Below are 19,122 nucleotides of genomic sequence, written 5' to 3' on the forward strand. Positions count from 1 at the left end.
CTTTTTGCTGCGTTGGAGCTTGGTTCTTTTCATCCTCTGGGTTTGCTCACATCATGTCTGGCTGCTGCGTTGCAGGACACCCAGGACTCTGCCCTGAGCGAGCTCAGTAAGTTTGAAAGACAAACGCCCTCCAAACACACGCACACCCCCGACGTGGTGCTGGACACACTGGAGCAGCTGAAGGGCATGAGCGGAAGCGGCGGAGGAGGAGCTTCCGAGCCCTCTAGCCCGCTCCACTCCCGTCTGCTGCGGGACGGCGAGGGCGGCCCCTCTTACGTCCACCCGCTCCAGCGCAGCGCCTCGTCGGCGAGCGACGTTCCCTCATCTTTCCGTCCTCCTAAGACCCAGCCGCGGAGCCCGCTGCCGTCTGCCACGTCCCCCTCCCTGTCTTCGTCGACCCTCTCCTCGTCCGTACCTTCCTTCAGAGAGCTGCGTCCACCAGCGACCAGACCGAAGCCCGTGGTGTTCCCAAAGGGAGGAGGGACCGGGAGCCCGGCCATGGGCTCTCCGACCTCCATCGTCCCCCCAACACCACCTCCTCCACTCGTGGGCCACACACACTCACTCACCCACACGCCCCCTCCTCCTCCACCTCCTCCCCAGTCTAATGATAAATCCTGTCCCGCTTAATTTTTCCTCAATTCATTTTAACAATCCTTACAGCTCTTTCAGCGAGTGCAAAAAGCACTTCAGTCGTTACACATAACCCCTCTACTCACATGTAGCAGTTTCTTAGCAACCTCTTTGGTGTCATTGTCTTTAGCAGGAAGAGTGTGCCCTCTGCTGGCAGCTCTGCTTTACTGCAAGGAGAAGCTTGGATTTTTCTGTTCCTCTGCAGAGAGATCTCCGAACAACGCTGGATTTCAAAACCTCCAGCAGGGGAACAACATCTACACACACACACTAACATTTTTTTGGGGGGTAGCAAGGGTTTGCATATAAAATTATCGGTGAGTGCAGGTGTAAGAGTTATTTGCCTTTGCAAAGGAGCTCTATGTGTAAAGAACAAAAAGCACTGTTTAATTTTTGTATAATAGACATGACAGGGTTTTTTTTTTTTTTTTTTTTTTTTTGACAAGCCTGTCTGTGGAGAAACAGATGGGAGTGTTTGATTTACGAGAACAGACTGTGAAAGCCAAGCTCCCACTTTGAAGAACCGAAACACACTGACTTGCTGCTCCATAAGAGGCAGATGGGATTTTTATTTTCTCTTCGGAACGATGAGAAAAAGGAAAAACTTGGCCAAATATCAGTGTAAATCAAGAGCTTTATTTACCTCTCCTTCTGTGTTTTAATACATCTGTGTGTTTTTAATTGCATAACATAAACATGTACCTAATATGGCCAATTCTGAAATTCTGAATCTAACATAGCAATAAAATTATGAAAGCAAAATGTGTCTGTGTGTAGGGGACCACTGAAACCCAACATCTTTTTATGGTATTTTTTGGACTGCGCACACATTTTCCCCTAATGCGTGGCTATTGAGGCAGCTAAACGCCTTTCAGGTTTTTATCATGCATGCTGGGGCCACTCACAGTACCAACTAGCCAAACTGGGGATACCAGCTGTATCACAAGTTCCAAAAAGTCCATAATTTAGAAGTAAAGAAAATGTCTTCATCTTGTGTTTTTACTATTTAATAATCATGCTGATAACTGGAAGCATGCAGCTGAGGATCTTCCTGAGTGTGTGCACATGTAAGCACAACCAACCACCTCATCTTCTGTTTTCCCAAGTTTATGCCAAGAATTGGTTGGGTGGGGGAAATTATGGACTGTTATACCTATCTGTATGCATGTGTGTAAATGTGCACATGCATGGATAGAGAATACTTATGCACCTCCCCGGCCTGCACATAAATGAATGCCAACTGAAAACTACATTCAGGAGACATGTGGGACGCCAGTTCTCAATATCTTGAAAATGCGTCATTTACAGCTGCAAATGTATTTCTATGTCCCTTTAGTTTTTTTTTGTCACTTTTTTGCCACATTAAAACCATAATGTTTTATATATTTAAATGTAATCTTATAGGATCAGCTCAACACAAAGTAGCTCATAATTGTGAAGTGGAAGGAAGGAAACAATGGGATTTGTTTTATCCAGTACACCTCAGCAGCATTCAGTTTACTTCAGTAGTCACCTAATTACTAAAGAGTCTGAGTGCAACTTCACCTGATAAATTGCAGGTGAAAAAACAGCAGTTCTGCAAAATAGTGATGGATATTTGTCACATTGTAGACTTTTGATGTATGATGATAAACATCAAATATAACTGACGATGTTTGCAAAACTCCCAAAACTGACTGATTAGTTCATTTTACTGTTTAAAGGATTATTTCCCCTGTTGACTCCATGAGAGAGTAAGTGTATGTTAGTACAAACAAACTTTTCATACCATTCACCTTTTACGTTATGCACCACTTTGTGCTGGGCGATCATGTAAAATCCTACAAAAATAAAATGAAATAAAACACTCAAGTTTATGGTTGTAGCGTGACAAACTGTGAGAAGATTTAAGGGATGCTATTACTTTTGCAAGGCACTATAAACGAGGAACAAACCGGCTAAGATAGCTGATGTTTTGTCTTCAGTCATTGTAGCAATGGCAGACAAGCTTGCTGTCATTAAAAAGACAATGCGAAAAACAACATTTCTGTCCTTTTTTTTTTGTCTTATTATTTACCCTTTGCAAAAATGAATTTGCATTATGTGAAAAAAAAAATGAAACTCACATTAAGAGAGAGCACAAATCCATGCCTTTCCAGTGTATGTTAGTTTTTTGGAAACATATTACATGGGATCACAGCTTCCCCTCTCCCCCGGCTCTACAGCGCAGTCTGCATTCCTGTAATGAACTGTATCTGTCAAGTCTCTTTGAAATCTTTGTATAGTTTTTGTGCATACCTGGTGTATTTGTGTTGCTCTTACCTCAGTATCACAACTGGAGGGACTGTGTGATGCAGAACCATTACTGTTCACGCGTACAGTACAAACATGCATGTGGGTGGTCGGTGCATTTGTGAAAAGACGCAAAAGATCTTCTGTGAACTCTAATCAGTCATTGTGCACTTAGCTTGCATGTGGACTAACTGTGTGGGGATGATGTGTTGGAGTTGAATATTGTTGATGAGTATGCATTTTTTGTGTGTGCATTTTGGGGGTGGGGGTGGGAGAAATCACAGAACTAAAAAAAAAGACAATAATGTCAAATCTATTTATAGTTGTCTCTGTATTACTGGAGAATCATGTGCTCAGATGTACTTTGTATATACAATGTTGTACATTACAGAGGTACACTTTTGGTACAGTATTGTACAGTAATAGCAATAGTAGTTTAATCAAACAGGCCTTATATAATTCTATGTGTAGTTCTTGTAGTAGATCTGTTTTTTTAATAAACATGGCTTGCTATAAGACTTGTTGGTCCACTGAAACACACACACAAAACACGCACACATCTGGAACATGAAGGTAACATATAGTTAGACATATCTAACTCAAAACAGGATAAAAAAGAGCTCTCAATTGGTTTTTGTATCAAGAAAGTGGTTTCACCTCATGTAGGACTTTGATATCTCTAGCAAAGATATGTGAAAAAATGAAAAATAAAGCATAAATTTTTGCATTAGCATAATATTACACTGGAATTTATTTTCGGAAAACTCAACCTTTAATTTGAGTACACATATGTAGATATTGACATATATGTAGATATTGACCACTGAGAAAAAGTATTTGCCTCTCCACATATTTTTGTTGTTGTTTTTACTTCTTTAATCACATTTAAATTTTTCAGAGGAGCAAAATTATAAGACAATCATAAACTGAGTAAACATAAATTGCAATTTTCAACTACTGATTTACTGATCAAGGAAAAAATATATATATTCAAACCAACCAAAGGCATCTGTGGTAGCCAAGCAATGAGCAAACAAAAGCAAATAGCTGTCTACCTTACACTAACCAAGTGTCTCTCTACAAGGAGACAAGATAACCACACCCATCGTTTCTGGCACTATATTGCTCACTATTGACATTGTGACATGTCTTACAGACGTGTCTCTTGAGTTAAAGAGCCCACTTGGGTTTTGCAAATTGTTCCAGCTCATCTAGTTTGTGTGGCACCTTAAGCGCTCACCATACATTCTCAATGGGATTGAGATCTGGGCTCTCATGTGAGAGGTCCATCTGAGAAGGTGGACCTTTAAAGGTCCACTCCAGGACCTAGAAAGGCTTGTGAGAAAATTGGAGGTGTGCTTTGGGATATTTTGTCGAACGACAACAAGACACCCCAAATCTGGCCAAATACGAGACTTGCAGCAGCCTTATTTAAATTATTCTTCCAAATGCCAAAATTCTGCTCTTCTTTCCATGATTCATGAAAACAAAACAAGGTGCAACCACCAGGTGTAACTGTGTTTTAGGTTTGAAGGTTTCTCTCTTCCTTTCCCAAACAAAAATAACAAGTTGCAAACTTAGGTTTCAAGTTGCAATCCAGCACATCAATAAAACAAATCTATGGAGATTTTGACTTTGCTCTTTTGGAAGCAGTAAAAGTATGAACAGTTTTCCATAGGGGTTTTAAGAATTTGTGTGATTTCTGACTTTAACTATGTTTTTTGTTTTTGTTTTTGTTTTTAACTGTGCTTAGAGTGACAGAAAGCATTGTGTGGAAAATGTGTTTGGGTTAGAGTACATACGCTTTCCTTATTCGGAGAGAGCTTTACCTGGAGACAGTGAGACCAATTTGAAAAGTATGAGCATTTATTGAATCATTAATTAGGTGTTCATATTACCAAGACTGAAACAATCTAGGGATACTGTTTGATCTACTCCATTTTCTACATATTAGATTTTGTACGTATAAACTATCTTGTGAAAAACACAAACACTAAAAGTGATGTGAAACATGTGCCTATTCATTGCATGTCTCAGTGATCAGCAGCCTGTAAATAGACTGGTTATTTACTCAGCTATGGTTCAATAAGCAAGAAGTCGGAAGTTCCCCAGTTATTTCCGCCGTCATTACCCAAAGAGAAACGTCCGCCCCTTTTTGAAGCCTACACACTTCCTTCATCACACACACCACGGCTCAGCTATGCACAGAGGCTGCTGCCTTTCAGGAATCTAATAAACTTTGAGTCCTGGTGTGAAATCCAGGAGGCCTGCGGCTCCCAGCGAGCGTTTCCCCCGCCGGGTCACAGCGGCCGTCACTCCGTCATGCTGTCACTTTTTTCCGCGGAGCGAGTTTTACGCGTCGGCGTAATTTGTTTCCAGTCAAGTCAGTTTTATCGCTTTGAGTGAAACGGGTTGGAGCCACTGACCCGGACTCAACAAAACGCTGAAGATGAATAACAGCTCGGCCAACTGCAGAACCGGAACCAGGTAAGCTAACATGTAGCTGCTAACATGACAACTTCTTAACATGCTAACAAACTTACAGAACCGAGTTTTAAAAGTCCGTGTAGCTAGCTCGTTATTACAGCAGAGGTTAGTAACAAATAAATGCGCATTTATTTGTGTGAGTTTTTATTTATACACACGTAAAAGAATAGGCGAATCTGCTGTCACCTTCACAAACTTTCTGTTTCTGTGTTGTTGTTGCAGGTAGGGCTGAAAGTATCAGACATCTAAAAGTGACCTGATTTGAAGAACAGTAAAATGACAGATTAATGCGTCAACTAAGTTAAATAAATAAATGCATAACTAAATATTAAGCACGCCTATTCCCATTGTCTTACATCCAGGTGAAAAAGTTAAAGATTGTCTGTCTGAATTGGGTTCAGTAAAGAAACCAACCCACTGTGGGCTTCCTGAACACAAGGACAATGTTTTTAACTGCACTCTTGAAACAGAATAAAGGAGTGAGTTTCCTATGAGTGCTTTAGATGTGCAAACAGTCTGGTGTTTTCACATGGATTTTGAAGAAAAATAAACTTCTACATGCTGTTTTTTTGTTTGCAGCTTGTTCCAGTCTACTGAAAAAGCATTTCCCTTTCCAGTCATCACTTACTGTGGAAATTTCACATTGGATGTCTAGCAGCGTGTTCTCTTCTTACTTCTTCCAGACTTTTGGAAATTAAATTTCAAATCAAATGTCATGTTTAGTTTGGCAGAGCCTGGGTAAAATGCTACTGGTTCAGAGACAACAATATAAAAGATAAATCATAGTGAATCAATAAAATGTGTTTTCCTTTTTGAACTGAAGGACTGAAAACAACTTTTGAATGAGGTTGTAATTAATTGAGATGCAGTTATTCTACTACTATGGCCACCTTTTCTCATATATTTCAAATTGTGATTTGCCATGTGTTTCTGACTCTTCTCTCTGCCTCTTTTAGTATGTCGGGTATAACGGGAAGCACAGCAAACTACCTGTGGTCTGTACATGATGTCCTTGGCCAGGGGGCCACTGCCAGTGTCTACAAAGCGCGCAACAAGGTAGCCACCACCACAGAGCCATTTCCCATCAGTAATGCTTCCCTGCGTCATTTTAGTCACCATCTCATACAACGCAGCCTTTGCTGTTGCACCTTCAAAGATAAGGAAAGGCTGTGGTTTCAGTGATGTGGGTTGTCTGACGTTCTCTTGTGATGATCTGTGCTGACGATTACGCCGCAATGTGCGTACTTGTGTAGAGATCAGGCGAGCTGGTGGCGGTGAAAGTGTTCAACGTGCTGAGCTACAGCCGCCCCCATGATGTCCAGATGAGAGAGTTTGAGATGCTCAGGAAGCTCAACCACAGCAACATTGTGAGGCTGTTTGCTGTCGAGGAGGTAATGGAACCAAAGGAAGAGGAAACAGAAACATAACGACACGTTGCAACTAAGCGTGACGCAATAAGCGATAAATCAATTGATTGCATGATAAATTAAAGCGAGCTCAATAATTTCCATTTGCATCACAGTTTGTTTTTTTTTGGTTCTTTCTACCAAAGATTGGATGACAAAAGGGCTTCATTGGGCTGAACTAACCTTTTGTTTGAAGGACAGTTTTGTTTACAGAGACTTCCGCATCCATTTTATCAGTTGTTTTGGGTGCTTTGCTTACTTATTTTGGATACGTAAAATGTCTTTCAGTTCCACGTTTATTGATCTTTGAGAGGGTGTACCTGCATCATTATGCCGTTATTATTATATTAGTTGAAAATGATATTAAAACAACAATATTATCAATAACTTCTGGAACTATTTATCATCCAGCAAAATCTGCTATTGTGACAGGCCTCGTTGCAACAACTGGAATATTTGACATAGATTTTTTTAAAGTTGCTACTAAAACTTTTCTTATAAAGAGGTGCAGCTGTCTGACTTTGTCGGTTTTCTGCCAGCTGCAAACAAAGCAGAAGGTCCTGGTGATGGAGTATTGTTCAGGAGGGAGTCTGCTCAACCTGCTTGAGGACCCAGAAAATGCATTTGGCTTGCCTGAAGCGGAGTTCCTCACTGTATTGCAGTGCATAGGTCGGTCCATGGGTTTGATTTTGCTCTACGGTTTCGTGTGAGCCTGTGTATGACCTCCGTCTTTGTTTTGTCTGCAGTGCAGGGTATGAATCATCTGCGGGAAAACGGAGTAGTGCATCGGGACATTAAGCCGGGGAATATAATGAGGCAAGTTGGAGAGGACAGCAAGTCCGTTTACAAGCTGACGGACTTTGGAGCAGCGCGAGAACTGGAAGACGACGAGAAGTTTATGTCCATTTATGGAACTGAGGAATATCTGGTAGGATTTTAGTGTTGGCACCAAACTTATCTGCTCTGGGCAGCAGTGTGTTTTTTCTTTTTGAGAATAGGGAGTTGAAAAATTTAAGTTACTCTAATTAAAGATAGAAAAAAAAAACTTTAAAGTGGCGACGAAGATAGAAGCTCTTTAAATATAGAATTTTACTAATAGAGAAAAATATTAATGTAATTTTACAAATTTGGGTAAGTGTAAAAACACTGCAATCTTCAATTCAAGAGTAAAATCCCAATAATATTTCTTAAATAATGCACCGGATTTTATATTTCTAGTTTAATACCACAATTTATTTTTTGAAAGGTCCCAAACTTGACAAAATGCATAACAGAATCAGCATTTTTTTTTGTAGAATGTGACAACTGTTATTCAACAAGTTCAAATAGTTACATGTCATGAAATAGAGTTTGTCCATCTGTGAAAAAACGCAACAAAATGGCACTGTACCACACCCTGACTGGAGGCCAGTAACAGTAAAATTTTGTGCACCTATAGATGAGTTCAGGGCAAGCATTTTTCTCAAGAAGTGAATCTAAAAACATAAAACTGGAAAAGTACAGAATTTTACCATGGAAAATGTTTAGGAGGTCCATAATTTCCTGACTTCTGCGCTACCTAAATGTCATGTTCTTGGGTCTCATTCTGAAGTCACTATGCTGCATTTGGACAAAGGATAAAGGAAGAAATCTCAATAAAATACACAAAAAGTTTTGATTTAGTGATAAAATGCAGAATGACATTAATTTTGAGATCCTTGTATAGATTAATCGCAGCTTCTTTTAGCTAGGAGGCATATTTGCGGCTTCTTTTGTCAACTCTTTGTATTCTGTTAAAAGCAGCACAGTGGAATGAAAAAATGTCTCGGCTCTCCTGACTGAAGACCTGCTTTTAGTCAAATGAGGAAATATGCTCCTAATTGTGATTATTTGTATTGGCAACAACAGATTAAATAACAGAGAAAATAAAGCATTGCTTATGTAATTTTTTTCTCCATTTTCTCTCTGTGTGAGCAGCACCCAGACATGTATGAGCGCGCTGTGCTCCGTAAGCCTCATCTGAAATCCTACGGAGTGAGCGTTGACTTGTGGAGCATCGGCGTGACGTTATACCACTCTGCCACAGGGAGTCTCCCTTTCACACCTTTTGAAGGACCCCGTAAAAACAAACTCACCATGTAAGCTGCAGGCTTTAACTCATACCTAAAACCTAACTGGAGTTTGAAATGAAACACTTTCCTTCCTTGTTTGACTCATCCTTCAGGTACAAGATAACCACAGAGAAACCCATGGGCGCAATAGCCGGCACACAGCGAGTGGAAGGTGGTCCTATAGAGTGGAGCTACCACTTACCTTACAGCTGCCAGCTTTCACAGTAATTCCTCAGTTTATAGGAGTGTGTTAACTAGTGACATATTTAGCCTGTGTACACATATTTCTTCCCATTTACATTCATACCTGTGTCTGTCTACAGGGGTCTGAAAGCCCTTCTAGTTCCTGTCCTTGCAGGCATCATGGAGGCTGACCAAGGCAGGTGTTGGGGTTTTGACCAGTTCTTCACAGCCACTACAGACGTATTGCAGCGGCAGCCCGTTTATGTGTTCTCCCTGCAGCAGGCCACGGCTCACAGTATTTACGTCCATCACTACAACACGTACGTCTGCACTGGCATGATGTGGCATGATCAAACTAAAACTGTATCTGTATTTCATTGTGATTTTAAGTCATCATTTTATTGGCAAAATGGCTCAGACTTCCATACGTTTTTGGCAAGTTACTGAATTATTTGTTTCTAAAGATTTTGTCAAATTAATGACTTTGTTTGTTTGTTGGACCACTTTGTTGTGTATCGGCTTTGTCAGACAAAGATTTACAGCTGCAGACCTGGTGAAGTAGAAGATAAGCTTTCTGCCACAATGCTGCAGCTATGCAACTAAACCTAGTAAAATTGAGCGCACTACCCCAGTTCTAAGGTCTTTACTGTAGCTTAGATAATAGGCTTTGAAATACTTCTGTTAGTTTATAAGTCACTAAATTGATTAGCACCAAAATACATGAAATATCTGTTGTTGGCGTGTCAACCTTCCTGACCGCTCAGGCCTTCTGGTTCTGGCCTGCCCTGCATCCGCAGAAACAAACACGGAGAAGCAATATTCAGTTTTTATGCTCCACTAATCTGGGTTATTTTTGCCTTTTGTATCTTATAGTGTGAAATGTACAAGGTTTGGAAACCATAGGGGTAAATTCTTGGCTTTTCATAAAATCTTACCTAAGATAAACCTAAAATGTCTCCTTTGTGCTAAGCAGGGTGTCGGTGTTCTTTGAAGAGGTGGCAGCTCAGACTGGCATTGGCATCCCGCAGCAACATCTCATGTACCTGGGCCATGATCTGGTTCTGGAGGGCGGCATGAAGGTGGTGAACCTTCCATGCACTTCATCTTCCCAGCCTCTCATTCTGCTGAGCAGCACACCGGAGACCAACAGCAGCCTGCCCTTCAGAGAGCGTAAGGCAAACAGAAACGACCTTTGTGTTTTTATTGGCCGTCTCCCATCTTGTTAATTTAATGAAATCTGTCTGGGAGCTACACCAACAGCAAGAAGAAAGTCACATTCAGAATAAAACATGAGTTGGGAGTCATTAGTAAAACCTAAACAATGTCATGAAACATATTTCTTTGGATTTCTTTTTTCTGTAGCGGAGACGCCTCCCGTTCCATCCAAGTTTGACGTAGTGACAGATTACAATTTCTCCAAGGTACTGTTAATCATACTATTTTCCACTAAATTCAAGTTTATTTTAGCATTGTTTAATTAGAAATTTACAATGATGATCTGTTTGTTTCTTTTTGTAGGTAATAGTGGGAATTGTTCACCAGTACAAGAGGATCGTACTGTTGCTTCACACGTATAGAGAGCTGCTGCTGCAGGGCTACTACAGCTACATGTGAGACCTTTGCATGCAGAAACAGATAAATTATCTCTCCAGGTTTTCTTGTCCTTCTTACTCCGGTCTTTCTCGCTCTTGTTTCTCAGGATGAAGTTGCGTCACGAGTGCACAGAGGCCATGCACAGCATTGCAATCATCACCATTAGACTGCAGTCCTGCCTCAGCGCACAGCACAGGATTCAAAAACTGTATGTTTAGTTGAAGCAGATCTCATAGCCACCGTGTTGTAGCTGTAGTTTTCTCAACCTTGCACAAGCATTAAAATTCAGGTCTGGATTTGTTCCCTATAATGTGAACATCTCTGGATTCATACAGTTGGATTTCCAATACTGTCATTATCTCGTCTAATTTCTGTCTACAACTGTGTGTGTTTTAGAGCTTCATACTCAGCTGAAAATCAAGGCTCCGTTGATGACTCCAGTCAAAAGCTGCAGCTGGTAAGCCCCTCCAGGAACCAACACCCGAGTTCAGCCTGACTAATGTAGGACTGTTTTACCCCCAGGCTGATTTAGTACAGACTAGCCATCAGCAGTGTTTTCCCCACTTTGAATTGTACATTATTAATACACACAGTTTTACCTGTTCACCGTGAGTCATGGAAATGATACGAGAACTGTATGCTAGGCTAAATACCTGAAGGTATTTTTGGTGGAATATTTTTTACTAACTTTTGTTGAGGAGAGCTAACTGGACTCAGATTTTAACCTCTCTGCACTGGTTTCGTAGCGTTTTAAAAACATTTGGTTTTACATGTTTGCAGTTTATTTCTATCTAATGTTAATTGACACTTTTATTTTCTGTTATTCCTGTTTGCTATTATGAATTGGTCTTACTTGGTTTATGATTGTGGGGCATCAGGTGAGGAAAGGAGGCTTGTTTTTCATTCCTGCATTTTCTTTGGTTTGGTTCCTTGTCATGTATTTTAGAATTTCATGATTTATTAAGTCATATGTTTGATTTTTAAATTCACTTTTCTTCAAGTAAGTTATTACTTTTAGCAGAGCAGAAAGTCCGTGTATCACAGGAGACGGAAGATGGTCATTAATAGCTTAAATCAAATAGAACTAATTGTAAATGCATTCATGTGAATAATAACAGCAAACAGGTTGTTTCTTTTTGCATTATGTAACAGAATGTATTGCTGCTGTCATCCCAGGTTCATCAGCATCTGCCTATTTATTCTGCCGGCATCCGGGAGTTTCAGACTCAGCTGGAGCACCTGCAGATACAGCAGGCTAAGCTGGCCGAGACCCTCTCTCATGATAAGGGGTATTGTGGGAGAGCTGTGTTGTTTTTTTCACTAGGATTTATTGTTGAGAATGCAATTTGGTTGTTCATTGTTTATTGTTTTGGGGGTTTTTTGCTCCACAGCTGTCAGAAGATGCAGATGCTGCTGGAGAAGATAACAGCAATTCATCACCAGTATCGCAAAGACAGACTCACAGGAAGTATGAAGGCTTTTATCACCACGCATTTTTTGTCTCAATTAATTTGAGGTTTTACTAGATTTATTTTAAGCACATATTCTGATTTTTAATTTGGGTGGAAATAGAATGCTGTGAAAATAATTTTACAATTCATTTTCTATTTTTGCTTTTCTAACACCCATCGACTGTTACAGATCATTAGAATATCTGCATCAAAGATAACCGGAGTTAATACAAAATTCAGTTTTAAACTATGAGTTTTTTAAGAGAAAAATATCTGTGGGTTTTATATTCATCAAATCCCAACTTAACAGTTTCGGATAGCAAAGTTGTTAGTTAATTATTTAGAAAGGGGCCTGGTTACAGCCAGACTTGTTGAACCAAGAAATTACTTACATAGAAACTGACAACCGGAAGTGAAGAATTTCAAAAAGAAAGATATAAGAAACAAAACCACTACAATATATTTACGTGAAAGGATTACAGTGGCATTTCTAAAATTATGGGACTCTTACCAAATCACAGCAAAAATCAGCATCATCATAAAAAACAGACATGAAAACCTCCCAAAGAGTGACTAGACTACCGAAATGACTAAAATGACTCTGAGAATGAATCGACAATCATACAGGAAGTCACAAAAAAAACGAGAACAACACAGAAAACACAACAGGCCTCACTTCCCACAGTTAAGGTCAGAGTTCATTATTCAGCAGTTAGAAAGACATTTGGCCAAAATAGAATCCACAAGTGACGTTTAAGATGAAAACCACTGGTGGAAGAAAAACAAAAACATAACTTCCTGTTTCACATTTGCCAAAAACTTTCATGATCCTGAAAACTTTTACAAAAGATTCTGTGTACTGGAAAAAGGTGGAACTTCACTGGAAGGTCAGCATCTGTTTAGAGTTTTTTTTTTAGAAACTTCAACAGAGTTCAGGAAAAAAGAGCAGCTTACCTACAATTAAATATGGGAGAGGTAGTTTAATATGAAGAGGACATATTCTTAATATACCTGGGTCAAACAGCAGGTCAATCATTCACGGCAAATATTGTTTCATAGCATTGTCCCAATAAATTAATCCTGTCAGTTTTAGCCCTTGTAAATTGTCTTTAAAACATTCAGTACATTTTGATGAACAACTAAAAGCAAAAACTTGTCATTAACACAAATATTGACTCTTCTGATTTGTTACTTTTTTTTAACCAGAACTTCTGTATAACGATGAGCAAATACACAAGTTTGAAAAGTGAGTTGACTCTTTTTTATCTGGCTTCTACCTGATTGAGACCTTGGCGTAGGAAGCATTTGAACTTGTCCGCTGTCCTTTTTCCCAGAATCCACCTGATGTCTCACATTAAGCGGGTGAAATCTCTCTTCAGAGACGAATGTGTGCAGAGGTATAAAGAGCTCTTGGCCTCAACAAGGACGTGGAGCAGGTCAGAGCAGCAACACGATCAAAGCCTGCTTTAAAGAGATTCCAGATCTTCACATTGCTTGTCCTCTTTAACTTTTTTAAACATCGTATTTGTAAGGTGACACTTGAGTTTTGTTTAATTCATTCACATTTTTATTTTTAAATAATTAGAAATTAGAAATTTATTCCAGTAAGTTCGAAAATATTGATTACTCCCAGACTAGTTACCTAATGGTATTTTATAAAATAAGATTGGAAAATTTATTTTCTCATGCTTTTCTGTCTCACTTTTTACTGATCTGAGCCTATAGTTCAAAAAGTTTCCGGTTTTGGCCAGGAAACTACTCCGTCCCAGCGTGTTCCAGTATTAGTATTTTCCCATAAATTTCCCGATCTAGAGTCATTACCCCGCACCCAAATACAGGAACTTTTATTCTTGTATTTGTGCAAGAAAGTTTGTGTTTAAGTTATTGTGATTAAAAAAAATGGAGGTTAAAAGGTATTTAAAAACGCTGCAGTATTTTTGGAAACTGCTTCGAATCAGAACATCAGAAATGCTGATAAAACCTTTCCCTGCCTATCATTAAATAGGCGACTTCAGCAAACCCGTTTTGTAACACTCAAGAGCACAAAATAATTTCATTCAATAATTTTTTTTCAAATATATTGATATTTGTAGATGATCCCATGAAGCCAAAAGTAGGAAAATGTAACTGTGCAAAATGCACAACCTAAATCTTCATGGGAGACATCAATAAAATTAAATTGTAATTTTATTGATGATAAATTTAAATTCTTATTATAGTCACTATTTCCATGATCAATGATACTGCTGCCCATTCCTAAAATAAATGCATATATTTAGCAGAACTTACCGTAACACAGAAATCATGAAATAGAAGTGATAATAGTGTCTTTCTTAAATGTCTTCACAAATTGAAGTGCAAAACTCAAAACTGGGAGGAAATGTACACAAAGGAACTGTTTTATAGTAACATATTGGGGAAATTTAATGTATTTAAAGAGAGTTTTAAGGAGTTATTCAAACATATATTCAGCTTCATAATGTTACTGTAGTTGAGACACTGGAATAATCTTTATTGGCGACTTTTCTGCGTTAATTATCTCTCTGCATTACAAAAACAAACACAAGTGGGTTTTATAGTATCCAGTCCCACCTCTGTATTGTAGGTGGTTGTAATAATTTATAATAGTCGTGAGTTAAACATTTCTGCTTTCATTCATATTTGCAGCATTTTGCTGGACATGCAGACACGACTGCAGGACTTCACTTCTTTCTCTGCTGGCTTACTGGGAGACCTGGATATTAGCGAGCAGCAGCAGAATAAGGTCAACATGAGTTTTTATGACTTTCAGATTTTTTGTTCTGTTAGAAGCTCTGCTTTCTGTCTTTGGGAAGGTCAAACCTTTCTCTTTGTTCATGAACATCTGCTCTTGTACTTTGGATTCTTTATTTTGTTTTGTTTTTTCACGTTGAGGATGTTTGGCATCTCTGAAGTTGTTTCATCTCGTGTGTCTCTTCCACAGACTATGAACAGAATCCTTAGCTCTCCTCAGTTTGGTAGAGCTGAACAGCAGCCTGAAATCACACCCAGGGACAAGTCTCAGATGGTCTTCAGGTGGGTTTAAGTTTAAACCTGTTGTAATTCATCAGTGGGACCAACTGGTCTTGTCTCAAGGATGTGCCATCTTGTTATTGTGGTGGTTTGAGGTGAACTTGCAGTAATAGAGCTTAATAACTTGATGCCAGCTTGTGTAGCTGTAGATACAAAGTCCGAGTGGCCTGATTTCATGTGTTGCTTTTGTTGCAGGATGCATCATCTGAGGGATGAAATGGAGCTTCTGGTCAGAGAACTACAGTGTAACAACAGCATCATAGAGAGGCGAGTTGTGTAAACAGCTTTAATTCTTTAAACTCTTCCTCACAGTTTGATGATATTTCTTTGTTCTCACAGCCTCGGCGGAGTGAATTCTTCAGATGCTCTGGGGGCCGGTCCGACCAGACCATCCACACTGTGACATTGATGTGCAGTCTTTTCACCTCTCAAGTCCACATGCAGCGTCTCTGGCAATCACTGCCACTGATGAATTGTGTGGTGGAGCTTCTATCTGTGGATGGCTTTCATCATGTAAAAGGAAGCAGTCAGAGACTTTCAGTAGAATGTGAATCTCAATTTAAAGAGAGATGCAGGATGAGGCTCCGATGAATGGTTTTTAATCATTGTGTTTGTGTGAGGGTGTGTGTTTGCTGCCTCGGTGATGCAGTTCAATGCAAACCTCATTAATGCCGTTTGTGTTATTGTATTTTTAATAGGCTGCCATAGTGATAGACTGTGGGCACGAAACAAAACAAATGCTCTGTCAGCAGCTGGAGTGTTTTATTGGTTGCATTTCCTGTTTTCCCTTCTACCAGAGAAGCTCTGGAGAATCCAAACATTTTGCCTCTGAGTGCATTTACATATATTCTGGTATTCTAGAGTTTATGATAAGGGGCACAGATTTAATACATTTATTTTTTTGTTCATGTCTGTTTTCATAATTGTATTTAGTAAATCCTGATTTGTGATCATCTGTGTACAGTATTTTTTTTAAACTATTTTATAAGTGCTTTGACATTTAAAGTGTTTAGTTTTTATAGAAGACGCATTATTCTGGAAGAGGAAGTCCGTCGCTTCCAGTAAATCAACCAGGAAGTAGAAATGAGATGGATACAGCAACCCCTTGGTCATCTCTTAAAATCGAAATTGAGGCCTGATTAAAATTTTGCGGTTTATATGAAAGAGAATTAAGTTTCAATTGTTCTAATTTAATAGCTCCATGTATCATTAAGTTAATGCAATGGTTGTAAAAACAAATCTCATTGCAAGCTGTTTGAATGAATCACTGTATTCCTGGTGACCATGATGGCGTATTAAAAGCATTTTCATACCCCATTAGAAAAACAATGTTTAGTATGCTTTACTGGGATTTTGTGTGATTCGCCAGGAAAGTAAAGGGGGATTCAGAGAAAAAAGCATATATATGTGTCTTTATTACTATTTTTTAAAATATTGTATTTTAGCTCCATGTCGGGCTGCCACTTAAAATCCTGATATTTTAGCTTGTAGTTGAAGAAAAAGTCAAATACAGACATGTTTAATGGCTATGAATACTTTCATCAGGACTGTATCTGATGTCATGTTTTGTTTGTGTTTATTGTGTTTTTTTTTTTTTTGTTTTTTTTTTTACCATGTGTTTTCCCTGAAAAGAGAGTAAACATGGTCAGGGGAAACTACAATGAACCCTGCTGTCACTTCACTGACGGTACATTAGAGTAGCATTAAATAATCACAGTGGCTGTGATCTTCCCTGTAGGGGAAATCCAGGGCATTGTTGTTTGTGGTTGAAAAAGGGTTTTCTCAAAGGAAAGACCTTTATGAGGTCAAACGTACTTTGTCCTTTCACACATGCAAAGTTGATTGCTGTTAATTAATTTATTTTTTTATCCCTTGAGATTTAAGGCGTGATGTACGTTTCTCCATTGTCATACACAGCCTTCATAAAAACAAATGAATTGTAAGATTGGCATAATTTCAAAGTTATTGCAACTTAGATTACAGAAAATGAAATGTAATTTCTCTGTGTGTGTGAGTGGGTGTGTTTGAGAAAACCCTCGTAGTTTCAGATTAGTGTGAGAGGGGGAAGAAGCGGGGGTAAATTCAGATGCCTCTGTGGGTTTTCAGCCACTCATATGACGTGCAAAGTGGAAAGTTTTCTAGCCCACACGAACAAGTCAGACATTGTGTTGTTTTTCATACTGTTGAACATCTTTCTGTTACTACAGCCAGCAATCCAAAGTATTTATAAGGTGGGATGTCTTACTAAAATATTAAGGAATGTCTGAATTTGTTAAAGATTCATCCATGCATTCATCTGTCCATTTTCTAACTCCCTTGTCCTCAGTGGGGTCTGGGCGATTGGTGGGGTCACCCCGGTCAGGTCGCCACTCTGTCGCATAAAGATTCATTGGTGTAGTCTTTTTTTTTCCATTGACATTGTTTGTGGACATTAAAAGCACAGCTCGACGTAAACTTTAATTTTCAATTGCAGTCATAAAACGCAAAGTATTAAGAATTTGACTAGAGTAACCCTGAAACCATTAACTGTTAATAATCTGTTTGGATTCCAGTTTTATTTTTTTTTTTCCCCATCTGATTAGTTTCCATACACACAATATTAACCTCTCCTGAATCTATGAAATACTATATTCTGCTTGTATTTTGTGTTTTTCCAGTGTAGTTTTTCATTGAGTTCATTCTGCTTCATTTTAACTGAGCACATTATAACATCCTTTGAGCATGATGACCTGTTATTGTCTTGCTTCTGCCCTCTGATGTTATGTTGGTTCTGGTCTGACTGGGTTTTCTGGCGGGACTGGGCTCATAATTCGGGTTTGATCATTTATGGCGGCATCTGAACCAAGTTGACTCAGCCAGTTTGGCTGAAAAACACGTTTATATTTATTTTTATTTGTTGTGCATGTGAACCAAGAGTCTATTGAATAAATCAATAATATACAGATTTTCTATAATTAACAATCTGACCTCTTGTTTTAGGCGGGTTAGAATTTCTCTATGTGTATTTTTTAGACATTCTTTGTAGCTTTCATCTAAAATCTAAAATGTTAAAAGTGTGAAGTTTTCTACTAATTCAGTATTTCTGCTTGTTTTGTCTGGGGAGGAGAGAGAAAAACACAGATCAAATCGTCTAGTAGAGCTGATTTCCTGAAAGCTTCGCGCTCTCTAGTGAAAATCTCAGAGTGAACCTGTGAAGGGGAGCGCGCTCCCGACGCTCGGAAACTGGGCGCGCTCCCGGCATTCAATGCTCCTGATCCCCCCGGTTGCGAACCTACGTGAAGCTGACACCCCACCTACGTCATAAAATCCAGCAGATAGTCTGATTGGTTAGTGCCGTTAGTGCAGGTTTGTGCCGTTAAAATTTTCGTTTGTGCAGCTTTGGTTTCCGAGATATTAAAAATTATTTTTTTAGGTCATCAGAGTTCACCATCCCCCCATATAGCTCCAAAACAAACCAAAGTGGGCTGGTTCGTTAGTGCTCGGTTAGTGCAGGTTTGTGCCGTTAAAATTGTCGTTTGTGCAGCTTTCATTGTTGAGATATTAAAAGTTATAATTTGGCCGATTACGTAACCATCCCCCCATATAGCTCCAAAACAAACCAAAGTGGGCTACTTTTTTAGTGCTCGGTTAGTGCAGGTTTGTGCCGTTAAACTTTTCGTTTGTGCAGCTTTCGTTGTTGAGATATTAAAATTTATAATTTTGGCCGATTACGTAACCATCCCCCCATTACGCACCAAAACAAACCAAAGTGGGCTACTTTTTTAGTGCTCGGTTAGTGCAGGTTTGTGCCGTTAAAATTGTCGTTTGTGCAGCTTTCATTGTTGAGATATTAAAAGTTATTTTTTTAGGTCATCAGAGTTCACCATCCCCCCATATCGCTCCAAAACAAACCAAAGTGGGCTGGTTCGTTAGTGCTCGGTTAGTGCAGGTTTGTGCCGTTAAAATTGTCGTTTGTGC

The 19,122-nt window shown here is 39.2% G+C and overlaps 2 protein-coding genes across 4 annotated transcripts in view; both read left to right on the plus strand.

Annotated features, from left to right (window-relative positions):
• Positions 1–3,420, plus strand: part of srgap2 (SLIT-ROBO Rho GTPase activating protein 2) — a 62,673-nt gene extending 59,253 nt beyond the window's left edge. For all 3 annotated transcript variants that reach the window (XM_055024669.1, XM_055024677.1, XM_055024681.1), the window contains exon 23: positions 76–3,420. In XM_055024669.1, coding sequence (XP_054880644.1) covers positions 76–630 — 555 coding nt within the window. In that variant the 3' untranslated portion in view covers positions 631–3,420. The remainder of the gene's footprint in view (positions 1–75) is intronic.
• Positions 3,421–5,050: 1,630 nt separating this feature from the next.
• On the plus strand, positions 5,051–16,115 carry ikbke (inhibitor of nuclear factor kappa B kinase subunit epsilon). The gene is made up of 21 exons (XM_055027382.1): positions 5,051–5,391; positions 6,348–6,447; positions 6,645–6,782; positions 7,337–7,466; positions 7,544–7,725; positions 8,754–8,914; positions 9,001–9,111; positions 9,211–9,390; positions 10,044–10,240; positions 10,433–10,491; positions 10,589–10,680; positions 10,770–10,871; positions 11,060–11,120; positions 11,840–11,952; positions 12,055–12,131; positions 13,321–13,360; positions 13,449–13,550; positions 14,782–14,878; positions 15,077–15,168; positions 15,361–15,432; positions 15,505–16,115. The coding sequence occupies exons 1-21, from the start codon at positions 5,354–5,356 to the stop codon at positions 15,566–15,568; spliced, it is 2,208 nt and encodes a 735-aa protein (XP_054883357.1). The 5' UTR covers positions 5,051–5,353; the 3' UTR covers positions 15,569–16,115.
• The last annotated feature ends 3,007 nt before the right edge of the window (positions 16,116–19,122 follow it).

This window comes from Poeciliopsis prolifica, unplaced genomic scaffold (genome assembly GCF_027474105.1).
Source record: "Poeciliopsis prolifica strain line A6 unplaced genomic scaffold, Auburn_PproV2 SCAFFOLD003, whole genome shotgun sequence".
NCBI classification, from domain to species: domain Eukaryota; kingdom Metazoa; phylum Chordata; class Actinopteri; order Cyprinodontiformes; family Poeciliidae; genus Poeciliopsis; species Poeciliopsis prolifica.